Source organism: Carassius auratus, chromosome 38, assembly GCF_003368295.1.
Source record: "Carassius auratus strain Wakin chromosome 38, ASM336829v1, whole genome shotgun sequence".
In the NCBI taxonomy this organism is placed as follows: Eukaryota; Metazoa; Chordata; class Actinopteri; order Cypriniformes; family Cyprinidae; genus Carassius; species Carassius auratus.
Genome location: NC_039280.1, coordinates 19,834,597 through 19,857,876, shown reverse-complemented (window position 1 = coordinate 19,857,876; position 23,280 = coordinate 19,834,597). Strand labels below are relative to the sequence as shown.

The 23,280-nt window shown below is 36.5% G+C and overlaps 1 protein-coding gene across 4 annotated transcripts; it reads left to right on the top strand.

Moving 5' to 3' along the window:
* Positions 1 to 7,235: 7,235 nt before the first annotated feature.
* rufy2 (RUN and FYVE domain containing 2) lies at positions 7,236 to 22,941 on the top strand. Of its 4 annotated transcripts, XM_026224651.1 has the most exons (20): positions 7,236 to 7,352; positions 7,558 to 7,724; positions 7,806 to 7,956; positions 12,043 to 12,216; positions 12,647 to 12,764; positions 13,136 to 13,237; positions 14,694 to 14,817; positions 14,906 to 14,970; positions 15,082 to 15,147; positions 15,282 to 15,351; positions 15,438 to 15,539; positions 15,766 to 15,882; positions 15,990 to 16,157; positions 16,237 to 16,334; positions 18,236 to 18,355; positions 18,471 to 18,600; positions 19,739 to 19,833; positions 19,917 to 19,965; positions 20,138 to 20,218; positions 21,976 to 22,941. In XM_026224651.1, exons 3-20 carry the CDS (start codon positions 7,881 to 7,883, stop codon positions 22,117 to 22,119), a joined length of 1,899 nt encoding a protein of 632 aa, XP_026080436.1. In that variant the 5' UTR covers positions 7,236 to 7,352; positions 7,558 to 7,724; positions 7,806 to 7,880; the 3' UTR covers positions 22,120 to 22,941. The 4 variants fall into 4 exon arrangements, with proteins under 4 accessions (XP_026080436.1, XP_026080435.1, XP_026080438.1 ...); XM_026224650.1 differs by lacking the exons at positions 7,236 to 7,352; positions 7,558 to 7,724; positions 7,806 to 7,956 and adding an exon at positions 8,667 to 9,198; XM_026224652.1 differs by lacking the exons at positions 7,236 to 7,352; positions 7,558 to 7,724; positions 7,806 to 7,956 and adding an exon at positions 11,298 to 11,660.
* The last annotated feature ends 339 nt before the right edge of the window (positions 22,942 to 23,280 follow it).

The following is a 23,280-nucleotide window of genomic DNA, read 5'->3' as shown; positions in this document are numbered from 1 at the left end:
ATAGGGCCATTATGGAACCCACGGACAATCCCATACAGAGCCCATTTTTCAGGCCATTTCAAAACCACAGGGGCCCCGCATACAAATGTCAACTGGGTTAAAGCTGGGATCGAGATGGGTCTTGTGCATGTTGCCCACTTGGGTACCACCTAGTACCAAGTGCAATCCTACATGAAATCCATCTGGGCAATTAACATGGGGCCATTATGTAACCCACGGACAATCCCACACAGAGCCCATTTTTCAGCCCATTTCAAAACCACATGGGCCCCACATACAAATGTTGACTTGGATAAAGCTGGGACCAATATGGGATTTGTGCATGTTGCCCACTTGGGTCCCAACTAGTACCAAGTACAATCCTACATGAAATTCATCTGGGCAATTAACATGGGGCCATTATGTAACCCGCGGACAATCCTACATGGGGCCCATTTTTCAGCCCATTTCACAACCATATGGGCCCCACATACAAATGTTGGCTGGGTTAGAGTCCTGCACGGGTTCGGGTACCCGCAAATTTGGCTGAAACAGGTGAAAAATATACAACTGTGTCGGGTGCGGGTAGGGTCGGACACAGGGAAACATTGGTCTAAACACAGGTTCAAAACAGTCACATGCAAACATAAAAATAGGCCTATGTTCCACTTTAAAAAAAAAATCACCACTGCGCAAACAGCTTCATGAGTCATAGTTAACAGACGTTAAGATCAGTTAAGATCAGCCAGCTGTTTTTTTTTCGGTTGTTTTTGTTTTCCGTTCATATATATATATATATATATATATATAGCTATAGCTATATGCAGAATCTGAATTAAAATGTGTTTGATTTAAGCCTATTTTAAAATTTGTGTCATAAAATTATATTGCGCATAACGCGATCGTTATAAAGGTGTTTAAACAACAATACACTTCCACTTGCATGTAGGCTATTTGACAATCGGAATATCAGATATTTCATTCCATAGCTAACACATTTGTGAATATGGGCCTAATCTAGGCTATCCAGGGTTGTTGTTGTTTTTTTGACTTTGTGCAGCTCATTTACATGCGCGCTCTGGTGCAGATCCACCTCTCGCGATGCTCAGCTGTGAAGGATTAATAAATGGGTGCGTTCGACTTGAAGCACAACCTCAGACGGTGGTATGATTCGCTCTTTTGTTGTTCTGTTTTCTTTCAGGATCAAAAATACAACAAATGAAAGCGTTTATATGTATTTCCGACTGATGAGAACTATGCATATAGCTACATTCATAAATCATTCAATTTTGTATTTTATTATGAGATATTTTATTCTAATGTGATCAGTGACTGATGGACCAAAGAGCACGTATTTCGACATTTGCAGTAAAAAAAGTGAAATATAAATTCTCAGAAAATGCATTTAATAGCTACCAGTATATTGAAACGTCTGTTTATATAGCCTACTCCATTAATAAAGGAGTCCAGACATTGGAAAATATCAGTCCACATGCGTTTTATATTTAATATGATGGAAATAGACATGCATGCCTGCGTAATCCAAAAAATATTTCAATTTTAGGTAGCAAAATATTTTTTAGTAATTCTGTCAATTACACTAAGGTTATTTCATTGTCTGCTATATATTTGCTTCTTATTTATTAAATATGGGCAATTGATGGATAAAACATTGATCAAAATTAAGATACAATGTATAAAAAACGAATATCTTTTAAAAAGAGTTTTCCATAAATAATTTCTGTATGACCTGGCAATAAAATTCGAAAAAAGTGTGTCTAATGTGATTTGCTTAACTGATTTGATTTCGGGTGCTGGTTGGGTGTCGGTTTTTTTTTAAGCGGGTTGGGTTGGGTGCGGATTTTAATTAGTGCTGCTGTCGGAAAACGGGTCGGATGCGGTTTTAAACACTGCGGGTACGGGCGGGTGCAGATTTACAAAATCGGACCCTTGCAGCTCTCTGATATATATATATATAAATATATATATATATATATATATATATATATATATATATATATAAATATATATATATATATAAATATGCAGCCTTCCTACCTCCTGTCCTATGACAGTTTTTCGGCATCCCTTCTCCACCCCAACTCCCCACTTCTAATCTATTTTTATCCCAAATTAGGGATAAGAGGAGTTCTTTGGTCCAGGACCCCTCCCCCAGGACAGCACGCTAAAATATGTTTACTATTTTGATTAAATGTAAGGGTGAACTCGTGAAGAAAAAGTAGGCCTTACCTGTTCAAATGTAACAGTGTGGTAGCATTTGCTGATAAACCAACTCCAGAGGTTAGAGAAATAGTGAATGATACTGCAAGATAGATCTGCTAACCCTAAAGTCAAGTCAAGTCTGCTGTAGTGTCAATTTTTCCACATGCTCCCGTGTCAAGAACTCTGTTAACTCGATAGCATATCAGCTGATCAAGAAGAATAGCGCAGTATCCGTGAACACAAAAACACAACAGTCTCAAGGTCAAGAAAATATTTAATTTATCATTTCTCAAAACAATGCAATATAAACTAATTGACTGGTGTTCCCTTATAGTAATCAAATTGACCGCATACTGCCCTCCTGGAAACGCGATTGGGCTACTTTTGGAGTAGTTTTGAGAAGCAAATTGACAGGAGCATGTGCTGGAGATGTACTTATAATCGCAGGAGCGTTTTTACTGACGAGAGATGCGCATTAAAATTAACATCTAGTTAACAAAGCTAAACAGCGTTGCCCTTTGTGTAATAAGTTACAGAAACTGTTAAACGCACCAACTTAAATAATAAAATACACTTACCGGTTGTGGTCCATAAACAACGACTTCTCCAGACAAAGAGGGAACTGCTCCATCTTTCAGGAATAACCTATGTGCGAATCCGGCATTAAACTGATTGAGATTGAGGAAGCTGTCCTCGGCAAAATGTGCTGCACATAGTTTTACATGTGGATTATAATTTTCGGTAACCGAGTTAAACATAAATTGTAACGATTAATCTCAAAGTACAGGGTCCCTGGGAAGCCCAAACAAAGATGATTGGACTCTGAGATGAAAATAACAGCGTTTCGACGACATTGAGACAAACACAAATGCCACTCTTCCTTTTCTCCGTCAGAGCGCAACAAGACCATACCCCCTTTTTTGTGTATTCCTGTGGGTGGAGGTTAGTCAAAAAACTGTTTTACTGACGTATTATTAATTTGTATTTATTTATTTTTTCTTACAAAAACAGATTTGCTAAAGGAGGCTTTTTTTCACCCCTGGCCCAAAGCCATGTGAGACATGTTTTAATATGGATGGATGCACTTTATTTCACCACTTTTGGACTGTTGAACAAAAACACCTGCCCATGCCATTATAAAGCATTCTTTTCTACCTGCTGATTCAATCATTACAACACAATGTTTGTGCACACTTGTAAGTCACTTTGATGAGAACATGTCTGCCAAATTCATACACGTAAGTATGACCTAATTATACCTGCTATGTGACATAAAAGCACGCCACATCAATCAATGTGAGCCTTGAGGTCAACACAGAAAATGAACCCTCGATCATAAGTCAGTGGACAGATGCATCGTGTATTCTTATCTATGAGTCAACAGCCAGTGGTTCAGAAAGAGATCAGGAAGCATTTCTGACCTCATTAAGTAAGAATATAAATTGTTGTTGAAACTAGATTTTTACATTTTGGAAGAAAGCGGTGAAAGGAAAAGGAGAAAAGAGATGTCTGTGCATGAAAAACTTGGTCACAATGCTAAAATGTTAGAGTGATTGCCAGAGCATTGCTAATCTGTTGCTAAGATGTATTAAATGGTTACTACGGTCTTCTCTGGTCCAAATCAATTTAAGACGCTATTTTATCATCTATCTGTTAAAGTCAAACAATACAGAAGAAAAGACTAGTTGCTATTTCCATTTCATCATCACGTTAATACTTGTATGAAGGCATAAAAAAAGTAGTAGCAGTTCTTTATGAGTAAGGAACAAAATTAAAGCACAAACAATGCTGGATAAGTTCCATAACAAACTGTATACATAGGGCCAGGGATTCTGAAAAAAAAAAAGAGTGGAATCTTGTTTCCTCACATTTTCTTATTTTTTTCCCTGCTTGTATGAAATAAACGATTTTTGCAATGGATCTTTATGATCAAACATTTCAATTACAATGTCTGAAGACCAAAAGACAATGTGTATTATGATGCCAGCCCACGTTCTCCAGCAGGAGGTCTTTATATATTTAATATGCTGAGGTCTTTCCTCATTTGAGTGTGTTCCTTAAATAGACAAGATTATAATTACCTCCTTGGGGCCAGTTAATAATGAAGTAGAAGAGGACTGTAGGTCTTGCTGTCTTCAAGAGGCTTTCTTGGACTCATTTATCGTGTCCTTTGGCAGACAAATTAAAGTATTACTCAATATCAGTATCTGCGCACACACAAATCCTTTTGAGATATAAATTTCAGGCCATTGTCATAACTGATGTTTAAGATCAGGAATCATCACTGTGCTGTCTTGAGTTCTGAACACACAATAAAATGGCAGTACTATAAGTTAACTGACCTTCCCTATATCCTATGGTTATAAATGTTACACCAGCCTGTCATTATGTCATGTTGTGCACAGAAACTATGAAAATTAAACAACAAGAGCATCTTTAAACTTTGACTCTTTCACAGGAGCTTCACAGTTACAGTTGAGTGCATCTCTATGGCAAATACCTTCTTCCCAAGGGTATGGAAAGACAAAATATGCACTCATTATACTGATGTGAAAGATCAGTGCTATTTATAACCAACCGAAATCCTTTAGCGAGAATTGACTGAAGGGAGTGCCGAGGAGCCAGCAGTTAATCAAATGTTGTTGCCTGGTTAAATGACTGAAGAACCTATCAAAATCAATCAGATGAGATTTCCTATTTATGGCATTGCTGATGATTCTTGGTCCCGTGCCTGTGGCTTCTTTTGAGGCACCTTTGAACTGATGTCAAGTGTCATGAAAGATGCAACCAAATCCAAAAAGGCCATCGGATTCTGTTCAACAGTGAGATTATCCAGTTTGATGGTTCTTGTGATTTTCACAGGAAGGCATCCATGCTGAAGGCTCGTGTGATTATGAAAACCCTCCTGTCCCTTTATAATGATGGCTGTGAGGTCTACTTTTACATAATGTATATTTTCTATTTGTAACATTGCATAAAATAATTATTGGATGGAAAGCTAAAGTGTGTAATTACATGTAAATTTTGAGGAATGTAAATTTTAAAGGGTTAGTTCACCCAAACATTTTATTTACATCATGTTTTACTCACCCTCAAGGTATCCAAGGTGTATATGACTTTCTTCTTTCAGATGATAAAATAACTCTGACTGGGTTCGTCAGAAAGAAGAAATACATACACACCTTTGATGCATTGATAGTAAAACATGGACTAATTTAAATTTAAGGGGTGAACTAACCCTTTAATGCTTGAAACATCTCATTAATGGTGTTGAAGCTCCTACACACATAAAAAATAATGGTTCTGAAAGGGATTTTTTACAGAAGTGTCATAGAAGAACCAATTTCGGTGATCCCATCCACCACCCACCCAATTCTCACCCACCATACATTTTTTTCTTGGTGTGAAGAAAATTTTAAAATCTAAAGAATAATTTCCTGCTATAAAACCCTTTTGTATAATAGAAAGGATTAAAAGTTCTTTATGGAACCATGAATGTCAACAAAGAACCTTCATTTTTAAGAGTGACACTATATTGCCTTGTATACCTGGTATACAGTCTAAAAAAGTTGATGTATCTAAATAAACCCACTGTTTATTAATACATTTTGAATATTTTATTTGATTGTTTGTGCTGGAAGTCCTTGGAATTGGTTGAAGCCATCCAATATATTATTCAAGCATATTATATTACTACATAACGAATGAGTGTTATGAGTGGAACTACCTGTATGAACTGTGGTTATTATTTTTGGCTGGTTCTAACTACAGTGAGCATATTTAAATACACACCCTTTCTACATTATCACACTCAGTGTATATAAGCTTTTGATTTGTTTGCATGAAAGGCATGAATGTAACTATTCAAAAACCCAAGGAAGTTTAATTCTATTAGTTTAATGTAAAGCACTTGAAGACAATAAATCAGATGAATGCTCTTTACTGCTTGCCCTCTCTTCACAATATTTAGCTTCATGCTTTCAGGAGGTCTACGAGTACAAAATCCACTTGTGAAGACTTCAGTGAAGTCTGAAGTGGACGTTTAATTAAAATTAAAGGCAGAAAATGTAGAAGAAGTAATTTAAAAAGTAATGATGAGATGGAGATTCATTAATGATTATTTAGGAAGAGTGACCCAAAGATTTGTGCCTCTCTGTGACCTTTCCTGCTTCAAATTATGAAAAAAAAAAAATCTTTACATTTTGGAAAGACCACTTTACCACTTATAATAAAGTATTATTGCATGATTCAAATTGATAGAAGACCAAATTAATACAGTTTATGATTTTTTTCTCTCTCTCTCTCTCTCTTTGGAAGACACTGCCATCTTCTGGTTAAAGATAAGAAAGGGATTTTAGTACTGAATTTCATGGAAGTCACTGAATAAAAATAATGGATAATGGAAAGACTGAATGCAGGTAATGTTGTATAGGTACAAGATCAGATTAGTTGAAATAAGGCCGTCCTGATAATTTCCCACCTTTTCTCTTTAATTTTGACTCAAAATGAAAAGTCTCTTATGTACACCAAGAATACATTTATTTTTTATCACAAATACAGTAAAAAAAAAAAAAATAATAATAATAAATAAAAAAAACCTTTACAAAAAAATACATATTCTGATAAGCTGATTTGGTGCTCAGGAAGCATTTCATATTATTAACAGCATTACAGTTATGGTGCTTCATATGTTTTTAATTAGAGTTGTTGCTAAACACTGCAGATCAGTGTTCCTCCAAGAACAGGGTTGAATATGTCCTTGCTGAATAAAAGTATTCATTTCTTTTAACAATAAAAATGTGCATGCATTTGCATAAAATCATCACACAAAATGCAGCTGCAATAAGCATTGTACGTAATACTTAGTGGTATGCCTGTCACATTCATGCTTCTTACTCTTGCAGTGCAGTATCATTCAGAATCCCACTTCCTGAGCAGCCTGCAGCTACACACTTATTGGCTGGCAAGTATGCTCACATGTCCCACCCCTTTGTTTGACCGCCTCTGCTACCCTGCACTCAGCTGTTCCAGCGAGAGACATCTCCTCCCAACTGCCGGCTAGTGCAGCAAATGTTTGCACCTCATCTAATCAGCTTTCCTAGCCAAATAGTACCAGAAGAACACCAGCACCTGGTATAGACTTAACAGGGGTAAGTGTGTGCATTATTATGTTGCTGCAGCACCACTGAGTGATGCAGTTAGATTTTAAAGCAGAAGTAAGTGCCTAAGCAAGATGACAAAGCATGAGATGTTTGAATTCATTCTTGTTATCAGCTCTACAGGTTTACTGCACTGATATCTTAAGGTGTTTTGTTTGCTCAGTATGTGCAATGCATTTTCTCACATGTGAGACAGGGAGTGGTGCAGGAAATCAGAGTCATATGACAGCCAGATCCTGATCTGCAGAAATCTACGGAAACATGTTGAGTTTGTGACCGAGTCTGGATTCAGGTCATCAGCTGTATGCAGCAGTCGGCTTTTATTTTCTGCAATTTCATTTAGTTACAAATAAATCACAATAGGTATGCTCTTAGTTCAGCCATAAGTAAGTGATGTTTAAATGTTAAATGTTTAAATATTAAACCACCTTTGTATGTGTTCAGTGTATTCAGGGCTCATTCAGAAACAAGACGTTCATCTTAAGCCTTCACCCTGAAAGGGGTTGTGGAGCAGCAGTCATGTATTCCCCTCAGAGCCTCCACCGCTGGGGCATCACCCATAGCGAAAGTATGGAGCGTTTGGCCTACAGTCAGGGTAAGCTTCTAGAACTACAAATACTACGTTAAACAACACAAATTATATAAGTTATATTTGTTTGGAACTGAAAAACCCACGCCATTGTAACTAGCACTGTATGGTGACACCCTACTCTACAAGGAGAATAATCCTGACTCAGCACCACTGAGGTATTGTCAGCAGAGGTTAGTGTTTATTTTAAAGCACACGTTTAAATTTCTCACTGAAGAAAAGAAGTTATATTTATTTTCATTAACTCAAAATTTATAGTGGGGATTGTGATTGATTCCAGTGACTTTAATCTTTTTGAAAGATTTCATCCCCTTCACTGAAAAAAAAGTATTAATTGAATTCACTAAAAAAAAAAAATTATGATAAGTGGTTGCAATCAATTTATTTTATCTATATTTAAATAAACTAATTTAGTTGATTAACTAAATTGATTCAGCAAAATCTGTTTATTTAAATGTAGCTAAAATAAATTGATTGCAAACACTTACCATACAATGTTTAGTAAATTCAATGAACCAATTTTTCAGTGTTTCACACCAATAACGATAACTATAAAGATAATAAATAGCCTTTATATAGCCTATTATATAATAATATAATACATATAATTAATGTATTAAGTATGCTAAACTAAATATTTATTAGTTCAGGACAATGTTCCATACAAACGGTAGAGGGTAGTATCCATACTACGTATTTTTTTTACATTATGACACCACCCCTTTGCTGTAGACGGATCGTGCAGGAGTGCTCGCTCGGGTGTAAACAAATCTACAATCTAGCTATTTGATCGCTGGAGATATTATGATCATATGAATGGAAAACATATGTCGTCTTTGGGGCGTTGACAAGCAGCATCAGAAGGGAACGCGCCCGAGTTACGTCATTAACTGTTTATCAATGCCGCTCAACGCATCACCGCCGTGGTTAGGTGAAGCGTTATCCTAAACTGTAGGATATTGTCGTTGACGATGGCGACACCTGCAGAACAGGACCTCGTGTTGGCAGAAGCAGAGAACAACAAAGAGAGAGTGCAAGTGTTCGGTATCCTCAGATTGCAGGAGGATAAATCGGCCGCTGGTGAGAAAGTGAGCGCCGCTGCCATGAAATCTGGAGACGGGAGATGGCAGGCGCCTATATTCGCGTTAGCCAGAAAAGCGTCAGAAACATTCTCAGGTGGCATTCACGTCTTGCCCAAAGTCCCAGAGCCCAAAACGTCGCCTTTTTCCGAAGAATGGGGGGCCAAGGGTAGGTTTTTATAACATTAAAGCCCGTGGCTGAGGTTGGGATTCAATTGTTCAGATGCGGAGCTTACGTGTATGGCAAGCCGTTTTAACATTGTCTGCTTAAAACTGTTGTTTCTATTACTTCTTTTAAATGACTAGTAATATATATATATAAGTTAAGTTTTTTATAAACTGACATTTATTTAGTCAGTTGTCTATTATATCCCATTGCTACTAGTCAGCATCCCAATAGTGTGTGAAGTAGGCTAACTAGTCCATTATTACTGGTAACGAATTGCACCTTTTTTCACTGAATTTAATTTAGATCTGTGCGGTTATGTATCAGCTGTTCACGTCCGAGATAGAAGGTCTATATAAACGCAGTTGTTGCTAATAGCAGTTCCATTTTTACTAGTAAGATATACTGTATTGTTTAGTTACCTCTCACTATTCAAATAGTCATGTGTTCTGATTGCTACTAGTAACGTTTTTAATCTTGATTGTGAGATTTTTAATTGAACTATAAAGTATACATTCAGCCTAAGGATAAAAAAAAAAATTATAAATGTGAAATTATTAACACAGTGCCTAGTAAAGGTTAAGATTAAGGATGATTATATAATAATTAGTCAGTAGTGAAATTGAAAAATATACTAGTCATGTACTAAATAATTCTTCTGGTAATTACTAGTAACAGTTACAAAAATACATCATTGTTATGTTAATTTTAAGACTTTTATTATACTGGCTTGCCATACAACATTTTCTGCATGATGTCATACTGGTATCATGACAAGTGTGCCTTTGTGCATCTTATAAATCTTGGTGTTTTAAGATTACAAAGCACCAGTGCATTTGTACAGTTACTTTAACAAAAATATTTTACTGATGAGATAATCCTATCAGCCAAATTAGTATGCCTCTTGTTTTTTATATGATTGGTGTTTACCCCCCTCCCATGATCATGACAAATGACCAAACGGTATAAGGTTAAGGGTACCCTTAGTGAAACTTGGGTTGCAAGAAAAAAAACCTAAGGGTTTCCTTATGGAACTTAAGGCTGTTATTAAGTTTTTCCCCTTAATTATCTAAGTGTTCCCTTAAACGTTGCTACACAGTCCTTAGTGACCATTTCACCTTAATAAATTTAAGGGACCAAAACAGCTCCCTTAAGTCAACTTAAACTCAAAATACGATGGCTGATTTAGTGTTAATTGAAGAGGAGGAAATACCAAGGTGTGTTTTTAATGATCGTAATAATCCCTTGGAGACGATGAATGGTTGATGAAAGGCTGAAAAGTATTATTATTGTTATTATTATTATAACCACTTACGAAAACAATAATTGCCTTTTAGGCCTCTGTCCAGTTTGGTTTACGTTTTTTGTTTTCTGTTATGTTTGTACTGTCCATAGCACTAATATATAAATACAAGTGTGATTTTAGCAAGGGTTCGGCTTTGTGGTTTGTTATGTTCTGTTAATTGTTAGAGGTGGTAACTATAGCAACCGCTGCGCTCTTTGCCGTATGTTGTCAGAAACTACTGTGAAACGCTTAGTATAGACCCTTTTACAGTTGGTAAACAAGGTGACGTATTTGTGTGGCCGGGGCTTAGCTGGAGGCAGAAAGATTCCCCTCAACACTTGAACAAACGGTAGCTAGCGAGTTTTCTTAGCTTGTTTTTTTAACAATGGCTGGAGAAAATCTAAATATATCTGCTTTATCTGAATATTTAAGGTCACTCACTGTCCGGGACCGCGATAATTATTTGAAAAAGTTAACTTTAACGGACGGAACCAGATTGGTCGACCCGTACACAATAACTCATTGGATGGACGATCTGACAGGATTACCTCCGATTGAGTGGCCTGACATCTACACTTACCTGATAGAGAAACCGAGCGTGTATAGTAAAGAGAAACTGAGGGCGTATAAATCCTTAGATTAAATAAAGAGTGACATTACAGTAAAATTATTATTAAGATGTAAACAGTTTCTAGAAATAAAAATTCTGAAGACTGCAAATTAATTATAAACTTTCTGTATTTATTCTTTCCTAACATTGTCCTTAAATTCCGGTCACAATTAATCACAACAATGTATATAAAATGTTCTCCGTCGATTCTGGCAACCAACAACACAACAAGACGACATTTTAAGCTCCTTGAGTAGCCGACCCTGTGTTGGTTTGTATTAGCCGCCTCCAGTTTTCCGTTTGTTTTGCCTCCAGCTAGCGCCGTGACTTACCTGTGACTTCCACGCAAAAGGGGTCTATAAACACTTAGGTAAGGGTGACAGTTTCTTGCAACGCTCTTAATGAAATCCTTTACCTCAAGGATTTTTTCTCCTTCAGGGAAACCCTCACTTAAGGAATTTCATGCAACCGGGCACAGAAGTCTGAGAGAATAAGGCTTCATTCACATAATATCCAAATAAATTGGAAATGGGAACCAGCCAACATAAGTGGGAAGTAGATTAACACAATGTCAGTATTGTTCAACACATGTTTTCATTATTCAGTATTGTTCTGAATATGTTTGCATAAGAATTATTGATTAGCCTGATGGTGAAAGCAGAGTACAATGTAACACTGACAATTCAAAACTGATAAGTATACAATTTGTGTAATATTTGTTTTGTTAAGAACTGGTGAATGACAGTACAGTCAAAACCAGTGAAAGCACTTTAAGGGTTTGTTAAATTTTAAACTCAGCCGTGCAAAGTGTGGTCACATGTTAGTTCTAAAGAAACAGCCAGAGGTTAAAGCATTGTGATGAGTTGCGATTGTTATTGTTTATTGACGTCCCTCTACGATAATAATGCTATAATCGTTGGATAAATTAGTCTGTGGGCTTTGTGTCTTCCAGCATTTCGAGATCCTATGGCAATGGAACGAGCGAATCTGCTTAATATGGCAAAGCTTAGCATCAAAGGCCTGATCGAGTCGGCTCTGAGCTTTGGACGAACTCTGGACTCTGATTATCCACCTCTGCAACAGTTCTTTGTTGTCATGGAGCACTGCCTAAAACACGGCCTCAAAGGTACAGTATGTTCAGCTAGCACCGAACAGCCAGCCACAGAGAACCATCTGTTCACCACAACTGCTATAAACAATCATCATAATCATTTAAAATCTTTATATGCTTGCTTTTTTGGTAGAATATCTGATTAAGTGTTAAACATTATCTGTTACCAGTATCTCTTTTATATTACCTATAGGCCTATGTTAATGTTATTCTAAGGCAACAAACAAATTAGCAGCCACTGTTATGCCATGTTTATCTATTATAGGAAAAGAAAATGAGGAAATGCTTTTTTTATTCATTCTCAGATGACAGATCATCTGAAGTTATTGTCCAGTGAGCCAGTTCTGCAACACAATTTGAATGTTTCATCTACGCCTTTGCATACTCTGTATTACATATTGTGACCCTGAGTTGCTTAACAAACTTGTTTGTCTCGATCTCCCAGTGAAGAAATCGTTTCTTGGATACAACAAGTCGTTATGGGGGCCTCTGGAGATGGTTGAGAAGCTCTGCCCAGAAGCAGGCGAAATCGCAGCCAGTGTGCGAGACCTTCCTGGCCTTAAGTATGTTTAGTGCACTACGTTCAGCATTATTGTTACATCGATTACACTGCACACTGCACACACATCTGTAGCTTTTCAGTTTTGTTTATATCTTTCAAATGCTCTAAAAAAGCTATCAAGCCCACTACTATATAAATATACAAATGCTTTCTCACAGTCATTCCTCAGTACAATAAGAAATGTGTCATTCAGAATAGGGAAGTTAAAAAATTTCAGTTCTAGTTCCCTGACAAAACTGAAACTTGCAACTGTAAGAAGAGACCAGAATCAAGCATATCACTATCTGTCTATCTAACTATCTATCTATCTATATATATATATCTATCTATGATTTTTAAATCAAGCCGGACGTGTCTGTACATGTTTGTTAGGACGCCTCTGGGCAGAGCCAGAGCATGGCTGAGACTGGCACTGATGCAGAAGAAATTAGCAGATTACCTACGTCTCCTCATCACCAGGAAAGATATTCTTAGGTCAGTACTTACACATGATTCATTCTTTGTTCCTTTGTCACAACAGTTGTGGTGATAATTTGTGTTTCTGAGACAAACTAGTGTTTCCTGCTCAGGCCATCTGAGTGCAGTGAACAGTGCTCACTAGAGGATGTGCATCACATGTAGCCATCTAAAAAAATCGTTCTGCTTCTACTGACTGAGATTTAAAAGTATCATTTAATATGCACCACCATTCAAAACTTTGTGGTCAATTATTTGAAAGAAATCACTTATGTTCACTAAGGCTGCATTTTTTAAAAAACATTATAACAGTATTATTGTGAAGTATTATTACATTAAAAAAAAAATTTACATTTAGATTTAGTCATTTAGCAGACGCTTTTATCCAAAGTGACTTACAAATGATGACAATAGAAGAAGCAATCAAAACTAACAAAGGAGCAGGAAAATGCAAGTGCTATGACAAGTCTCGGTTAGCCTAACTCAGTACACGTAGCAAGGTTTTTTTGGATTCTTTGATGAATAGAAAGTTTAAAAGAGCAGCATATGACACTTATGTATTTACTGTCACTGTTGATCAATTTAACGCATGCTTGGTGAATAAAAGTATTCATTAAAACAAAAAATCTTATTGACCCCACATTTTTGATTGGTTGCTCCACGACTAGAGAATAAATATTACTTAAAAATTTATTTCCTTTGTGCATGCTGTCAAAAGGCCTTTTTAAGGCTTTAGGAATACAATAAATTCTATATAATTGAATTCTTGTACAATGAAATATCGACACATTGCAATTTAATTCCTTTGATCAATATGGGGAAAAGTATTTGTGACTCTGGACCACAGAACCAGTCATAAAGGTCAATTTTATAGAAATTGAGCTTTATACATCCTTTAAAAGCTGAATAAATAAGCTTTCTATTGATGTATGGTTTGTTAGGATCTGACAATGAAAATCTGTAATCTGTGAGTGCAAAAAATCAAAATACTGAGAAAAACTAATTTAAAGTTGTCCAAATGAAGTTCTTAGCAATGCATATTACTAATCAAAAATGTAGTGTTGATATATTTATGGTAGGAAATTTACAAAATATCTTAATGGAACATGATCTTTACTTGATATCCTAATGATTTTTGTCAAAAGAAAAATCTATAATTTTGACCCAATGTTTTTTTTTTGGCTATTGCTAAAACTATACCTCAGCGAACTAAGACTGGTTTTGTGGTCCAAGGTCACATTTATGTTTTTATAGACCGTGCGGCTTATTTTCTCTTTTGTTGTTTAGACTGAATAAATGGAGCTAGAATTGGGACATTTATACTGAAGTGATCATATTTGGTAGCATCCATATTTAAGCTGCAGCATTCATAGAAAATTTTCTTTTTCTATCAATCTAAAGTATTTATATTTTTTGTTTTGATACTATTAAACCAGTGATAAATGTGAAAGCGTTTGAGTGTGTGCATTTGCAGTGAGTTCTATGAGAATTCGTCAGTGATGCTAGAGGAGGAGGGAGCCGTCATCGTTGGTCTCCTGGTGGGACTGAACGTCATAGATGCCAACTTATGTGTGAAGGGCGAGGACCTTGATACACAAGTATGAACATTGTGTATTGGACATTTTAAATAACCTGCTGTTTGGCTTATATTTGAGAAATATTACAGCCTTGTATTGGGATCCACAGGTTGGTGTAATAGACTTCTCCATGTACTTGAAGAATGACATTGATGACTACAGAAGTGAAGAAAGGTAGGAAGTATATTTGGTAGACAATGATTGTTTGCATTAAATCAATATAATTACCTTGATGTGTTATTTAATCTATTTGAATAACTCCCTTCATAAATATGTTTTTAATAGAAATGGACAAATTGCAGCTATTTTGGATCAGAAGAACTATGTTGAAGAATTAAATAGGCAGCTGAAGTAAGTTCATGCTCTTTTTACAGTTTCTGTGATATATTTAGGATGAGTTTAAAAACAGATTCATCTACCAAAGCACTTTCAAATTTTCCTATGAGTGCTTATGAATTTTATCTAAAACTTCGTCTTGGTCAAAGTTCTACAGTTCAAGGCTTACAGGGACGTGTGGAGTCCTTAGAAAACTCCAACTCCAAACTCATCGAAGAGGTACTGTTTGATTTCTGAAGAATAAGTCTCATCTGTGAAATAGAGGTATTTTATACTAACTTGTTGCTGTCATCTTTTTATTACAGTTGGCAATTGCAAAAAACAACATAATTAAATTACAAGAAGAGAACCACCAACTCAGAACAGAGAATTCAGTCATTCTTATGAAAGCACAGCAGCGTCTGGAGGTATTGTTGTGTGATTTTAATGTGTTTGTATACAACATACATCAGACAGATAGTAGTTCATGCACACAAACTTATATAGTTCTTATAAATGTTATAGTACGTTTATGGGATCCATTTATGTTTAAATCAATAAAAATATTATAAAAATGTAAAAAAAAATGTTATCTGTAAGATACACAGTATTCAGTATATACTATAATTGCTGTTTTTGCTGTACTCTATTCAGATTGCAGAAGGAGATTTGAACTGTGAGCTCGACACGTACAAGCAGTCAAGGCAGGGCCTGGATGAAATGTACAACGAGGCAAGACGCCAACTAAGAGAGGAATGTCAACTCAGGCAGGTCTGTGTTAATATAAAAAAAGAAACCTGCTATTCAGATATTCAATGCAGTGTCATGCTGACACTTAGAAGAGGTCAAACCTGTTTTTGACTGTATCTGTGCTGAAGGATGTGGAGAACGAACTGGTTGTGCAGGTGAGCATGAAGCAGGAGATGGAAATGGCCATGAAACTGTTAGAAAAGGACATCCATGAAAAGCAAGACACTTTGATTGGACTTCGGCACCAATTAGATGACGTTAAAGCCATCAATGTGGAGATGTACCAAAAAATGCAGGTAAAACATCTTTTTTTTTTTTTTTTTTACTGACTTGTGGTTGAAATGAGCTGTAATCAATCGATTTATTCATCAATAGTCTTCAGATGACAGCATGAGGCACAAAAATGACATGATCGCACGTTTGGAGGAGAAGACCAATCAGATAACAGCAACTATGAAACAACTAGAACAAAGGTAGGAAGCAGTTTCTAATTAATTTTGAATTTGTGTCGATCATAACATTTAGACATCATACTCCTGAAGTGCATTCAAAACATTTTGAAAGAGTCACTTTTGAGTGTTTCAAGGGTTTATTTGAATGAAATCTGCCAGTTCAAAGTGTAAGTAAGGCTTTGTTTAATTATAATTCAGATTTTTGTTTCCAGAAAGTAGCATATACTACCATTTGAAAGTTTGAGGACAGTACTTTTTTTTTGCCAGCATGGACACCTTAAAATGATCAGTAAAGACATTTCGAATTATACAAAAGATTTATTTTTCAAAAAATGTTGTTCTTTTGAAATTTCTACTTGTGCTGTATTTTTGAACATATAGTCCTAAATGCAGCCTTGTCAAGCCTAAAGGCTTGTTCACACCAAGCACGATAACTATAAAGATAACGATAAAGATATAGTTCTAAAAAATTTTCTCAATATTAAAGAATAGTTAAGAGTCCACACTACAACTATAACGATAAAGGTACAGAGAAGCTATATCGTTGGAATCATTTTCAGAACAATTTTTTCCAGCTGATGAACGATACAAACATTGACAGCCAATCGGATTCCATCCTGCTATAACGAGCTCGAAAATTTAAAGCGGCAGACGCACGTGAATAAACACGATATCGTACGCTGTTGTGTACGCTAATATCTTTATCTTTATAGTTATCATTATAGTTATAATTTTTGGTGTGAATGGGGCTTAAGAGACTTCTTTCAAAAACCATGAAGACACCTTACCATTAGTGTACAAGTGTAAATGCATTTCAGGATATGATATCTGCTTTTCCAGGTTAAATCATATTAGTGTGCATTGATGGCGTCCGAACCATCAGTGCTTTTGTTTCATCAGTAGAAGTGGTTTTTCAGAGGGCCTAGAAGTGTCGGATACATAATAGCATGCAAAGGACCTATCATGCATGTATTCTGAAGGCGCATTGAATGGCTTTCTCTCATCTAGCCGCTCATCCTTTAGCATTTGTGTTATTTTCTTGTGGTGACGTGGTGCTGTCATGTCCACTTCTCTGTCCACACGAATCATCCTTCCCTTTCTTCTTTGTTGATTTACCGCCATCGTATTTCTGATGTTTTATGACTGCACTGCTTAACAAGTTCTTTGAAATTTGAAATTCACTGATATTTACATCCTCTTTCCCTTTTTGTTCCCCTTTTCATTTCTTTTTTCTCATCTTCACCCTTCCTACAATTCCATTGTTTTCTCTTTCAACAAATAGCGACAAAGACCTACTCAGCCAGACAAGAACTCTTGCTATGTCATTTGTAAAATGCGCTAGCACAGATACAGAGCACCAATACAAACTAGTCAAAGATATTTCCTTCTGATATTAAGATAAATTTGCTTTTGGCTACTTAACGCTAATTGTGTGGAGATACCAGGGTTCTTAAAAGTAACGAGTTGATAATTCTTTACTAGCCCCTTTTTAAGTTTTATTTGACGATGGTTATTGTTTTTGCACTTACTATTTAGTAAGAAAATATTTCTTGTTGTTCTATAGCATAAATATTTACCTGTAACATCTAACAGTCGAAGAAACCACAAATATGACATGCCTTTTATCACCATCTTCAATAAATTTGATGTTTTCAACTACTCATGACTGTTTATTATTAATCAAAAAAACATTAGAAAATCAAAGTAGCCTCGACCCTCATGAAATTACCAGCTCGTTTCAACTTTCTGGCTTTTCCCGTTGCGCAACATTTGTCGTCTGGCTCTGTATTTGTTCCCGCTCTATTGTGGCTGTTGAATTATGGCCATCTTTTTATTTTGTTTCCCATATGTTCGAATACATTCCCGCTCATTCCATTACATTCAGAGCCGTAGTTTTACCCAGTTGGTTTGAATTACACCAGATTGCAGGATGCCGAGAGGGAACGTGCCAGTGCTGAAGACGGGGTGCGCAAATTCAAGCAGGACTTCACAAACAAAGCTGACAGTCTCCAAAAGCAGATTACCCAGAGAGAGAAGCAAATGTAAGTTTTGCATAAGGCTAGAATAGAATTTGAATTTTAGAATTTGTATCACAGCATCTCATTAATGCTGGAGTGGAAAATAGGAAGTGGGTTTTAATTGAAACTTTTTGTTTAGGATGCAGCTGGAAACAGATTTGAAAATAGAAAGGGACTGGCGGCAGACTTTACAGAATGAATTAGAAAGAGAACGAGAGACCATCGCCCAACTCACTGCTGAAGCACAGCAAATCAACGGACTCAAAAAAGTAAGATGAATTAAAGGTCTAAGCTTGATTGTGTTTATGGGGTGAAGTCTAACATGTGTTAATGCTTCGTTTAAAAAAAGCACATTATTTTTCACATAATTTACTTTATTCCACACCACTCTGTCCCTTCTCATTTGAATGCTTGTATGAGTTATTGTTTTTATGAAGCCCCTCCCTCAGAAATACGCGATTGGTTAGCTGGTCCATTGTGTTGTGATTGGCTAAACCGCCAGTGCTCATCTAAACGTCCTGCCCCTCACCTCAGTGGCATGTACTCCGGTTGTAAACATTGGCGTCGTCTATATTGCTTATCAGTTTGAGCTCGATTGAGATGCAGAGGATATTAGAGAAGATTATGGCGCAGAACCTATGCAAGCACGACTCTTAATGGTATCTTTTTTCTTTGTTGTTGTCTCATACTTTTAGATTTGCAGCTATTTGTAAATGCTATTGCTTCGGTTAGCTTTTAATATACGGATTTATCCTGATTAAAGCTGTAATACAATAAGGCAACCTAACTCGCTTTTTAAAAGCATCTCATAGCTATGTGAAAATGAGTGTATTCACTGAGTTGATGATCTGAATGAGGGAGAGAGCGAGAGGTGCACAACGTGTGCAAAGCAGGGCAACACAAGGAACAGAATTAAGAACCCCTGCTTTAGAACATATGATTTTGAAACTTGTGGATCCATTAGAATCGTGATTCATATATGAACAGATTTTTACATGCACCCCTAGTTTTCTCTTCCTCTTCTCTAAAGCAGCACAACATGGCCTCGAGCCCTTTGTTGCATGTTTCCCGGGAGTAGGGTTTATCTGGGTTTGTGATGTAACGGACCCGGAAAGAAGCTTGTTGTAGTCCCTTATCAGCCGTTTTTGTAGGCATTAAACTGCCAGAATTTTTAAAGACCGTTTGCATTGAACTTTCAGCACTGCAACTTTGCAGATATTGTTTATGCTCAAAGAGCAACATTAAACACTAATGTTAAAAAAGTGAAATCGCAATCAGCCACCCATTTTATAATAAATCTGAATGAGTAATGAGGTGCTTGTGTCATTTAATGTGGTTCTTCGTGGATATTATTGTTTTGCTGAATGCCAAACATTCTCTGTTGGGCATGTCTTTGTGTCCTTTCAGGAGTTTCACAGGTTGCAGGATGAGAATACGCAGCTGAAGGGAATTTGTGAAGAGCAGGAACATGCGCTGGAGGAGCTGGGCTGCAAACTCAGCGAGTATGTATGATTTAAACATCAGTGCCATTTGGGAGCCTTCAAATCATTTTATTTATTTATTCATACACATTTTTCTTATTCAGGTCAAAGTTGAAAATCGAAGATATAAAAGAAGCCAACAAGGCACTTCAGGTTCGACACATTGCTTGAGATGAACAAGAATGTACCTGGAACTTGTTTATAGACATGTGGCTTCTACAGTAGATCAAAGTACTACTGGAAACCACCAGGGTTTTTTTTTTTTTTTTTTGTACGGTCAAGTTTCAATCAACCTTTTGTAATTTAACATGTTCCTAATAAACAGGGTGGACAGGTCTGGCTGAAGGACAAAGATGCTACGCATTGCAAACTTTGTGAGAAGGAATTTTCAATCTCCAGAAGAAAGGTCAGAGCCAAAATGCTATTCTGTAATACACAACGGTGTCTCTATCACAGCTTGCTGTCCATTCTCACACATACACACTAACTCAACTGCTCTAAATAAAGAAATTTACTGGCACAAGGAACATACTGGATTTATGCACTTGAAAACATTTCCAAATAAGAATTAGATGATGCCTGAATAAAATACTGATTTGGAAAATGATGCTCTGTACACTTGAAGTCGAAAATTCTAAATGCATCCATCCTAGTGTGAACGATTCAGCCATACATGTTTAAATTTTTTGGGACCTTTTAATATTTCATAAAATGTCGTAACTTGATCCTTCAGTGAAATGACAGACTTCTTTCTGGTGACATATGCCAGACTTCTCCAAACATTTATGCTGTGTTCCAGTTCAGAGGCTGCAACCTATGCAGGCTGCATTCCAAGATTGAAGTCTTCTTCAAATGTAGCCTCAAATTGAGTCCTTTGTTTCCTGATCTAGAAGGAAACAATGTGGCAAGGTTTAAACATTGTGGCCTGGAGATGACCGGAATTTCTTGTTTTATTTGAGCGAGAGAAAATGGCAGATTACTAATTTTAAGGGTTAGTTCACTCAAAAATTTAAATTACCCCATGATTTACACAACCTTAAGCCATCCTAGGTATATATAACTTTTAAAAAAAATGCCCTGGCTCTTCCAAGCTTTTATAATGGCAGTGAATGGGGTTCGAAATATTGAGGCATAAATCCATAATAAAAAGTGCTTCACATAGCTCCAGAGGCTTAATAAAGGCCTTCTGAAGCCAAACTTTATAAACCATAATCTATAGTTTTTGGTAACTGTTGAACACACTTTCACGAGAGAGTGTTATTCCAGCAGAAGACGTAGGATGTTAGGGTAGCATAGTCTAGCGAGAACCAAGTTTTGTTTAGAGCAAAGAAAAACCAGTCTCTTCATGGCTTATGTCGAAATCCTCTGATATTTTCTTTACAAATCCTCATTTTGTACCTTTTTTTTTTTTTGTGCTGGAACGCAACCCTTTTGTGTATGCCCAGATGGTGGAAGCCAGATATTATGGTTTATATAGTTTAAATTTGGATATTTTTCTCACACAAATGCATGGCTTCACTTTGGATAGCCTTTATTATCACCCTGGAGTTGTGTGGAGTAGTTTTTATGTTTTTTTTTTTTTAGTTTTTATGCACTTTTTCGGCCTTCAAAATCTCGATCCCTATTCACTGCCATTATAAGCTTGGAAGAGTCAGGACATTTTTAATTTCTTTCTGAAAGAAGAATGTCATAAACACCAAGGATGGCGTAAGGGTGAGTAAAGTGCTAGTGCAAGAACACTCTTTAGTAGACTAGACTTTTCCATTTAACAGTGTTCAGTTCGACATTTGTGGACTTCTTAGGATGCAGCCCCAGAATTAGGATATAGATATAGCCTAGCCCCTTTTCATTCAATTAAGCTCACTTTCATAATGCCTCTATCCAATCAACAACTGACGCATAGAACCATTATTCATTTCGTTTGTGATGTATGTCACAATACAGGAAAAAACGATTTGTTACTACTCCTGTTTTATCATTAAAGGGGACCTCACTCTGAAAACTTCTGATTTATGTATTTAGCTCCCATGAAAAACAACTAAAAGGAAATTCCCCAGAGCCACTGTTTGGATGAATCCCAGAATATCAGTAGTGAAGATTTATTTTTGAGTCAACAATGGGCCCTTTAATTGAAAGCTCTTTTGCTTGTCTTTGTTTGAACAGCACCACTGCAGGAACTGTGGGGAGATTTTCTGCAATGCCTGCTCAGATAATGAGCTGCCGCTCCCCGCTTCACCCAAACCCGTGAGAGTCTGTGACCCCTGCCACGCTCTGCTCCTCCAGCGCTGCTCCTCCAACGCCACGTAAGATAGAAATGGAAGCACATCGTCACCAAGGGCCAAAATCAGCTTTAACTCAGACTGCGCTGTCCAGCATCGTCAAAGTGACCAAAACGGATGCACTCGTTTCTGTGTGTTTGAAGTTTACATTTTGCATAGGCCTGTTGTCTCAGAGAAGACTTCATGGCACTTGTGCAGATGGCCAGTGCAGTGTTCGTCACAGAGCGTGCAATGAAAGAAAATAAGTTTACAAATGAGTACCAACATCTGGGCTGCAAGTAGACAGATTTAGATTATTTATACTAGTACAACACTCCCATACATTGTATGTATACTTTTGATATATAAGGGTGAACAGGTTTCATTCCTCAAGAGTCAAAAGTAAGCAAATGCAGTTACTTAAAGGGATATCATTTCTTGAGCAATTATATTTCAATACATTCAGTTGAATTACATAACCTTACATTCATGTGTGCCTGTATAACAAGCCAAACTGACAAATAGGGATTTGAGATGTTTCCCAGAATCTAGATGCGCAAAAAATGTATGGGTATATGTAAGTAAAAAATATGGTCAGAGCTGCTGGAGAATGACTGAGGTGGAGTCACATCAAATAGCACAGAAATGATGTTCTGAATATGGTGTTCAGGTTTCTTGTCTGCAGATGGTATTATTTCACAATTGCAGATTTACTTTGGTACCGAACTGGAACACTACTCGCTTTGAGTATTTGTGCTAATGTTTGTCTGTATAATTACTCGAAATACAACCGTTAACTTAAATGTGAAGTTTATGTACGTATGAATATATACATAACGCCTTAAACCACTAAAGTTGATTATAATTTCAAGACTGGTTTGATGGATCTTAGCATTTATGTGATGCAGTACACACACTATTAATCAAAGGTTTGGGGTCAGCAAGTTATTTTTGGGTTTGTCTGTTTTGAACACATGAACTCTGCTGTAATTAAGGTCCATTAATTGTTCATTTTAAATGTATGCTTTTAGCAGACACTTTTATCCAAAGCAAAGTACAGTGCATTCAGGCTAACATTTTTACCTAACATGTGTTCCCTGGGAATCTTGAAATATTACAAACGAGTTAATGTTATGTTTGCTTCAAAAGTCAGTACAGATTTTACAACTGAAAGCCGTAATACAGTCTGAAGATGGATGTTTCAAATTGT

Bases quoted from the DNA above. Each gene is read 5' to 3' on its own strand.
- rufy2 (XM_026224650.1), top strand. From the start codon at position 8,922: ATGGCGACACCTGCAGAACAGGACCTCGTGTTGGCAGAAGCAGAGAAC. The intron at 15,540-15,765 runs GTATTGTTGTGT...TACTCTATTCAG, and splicing joins AAGCACAGCAGCGTCTGGAG to ATTGCAGAAGGAGATTTGAA. The intron at 19,834-19,916 runs GTATGTATGATT...TTTCTTATTCAG, and splicing joins CTGGGCTGCAAACTCAGCGA to GTCAAAGTTGAAAATCGAAG.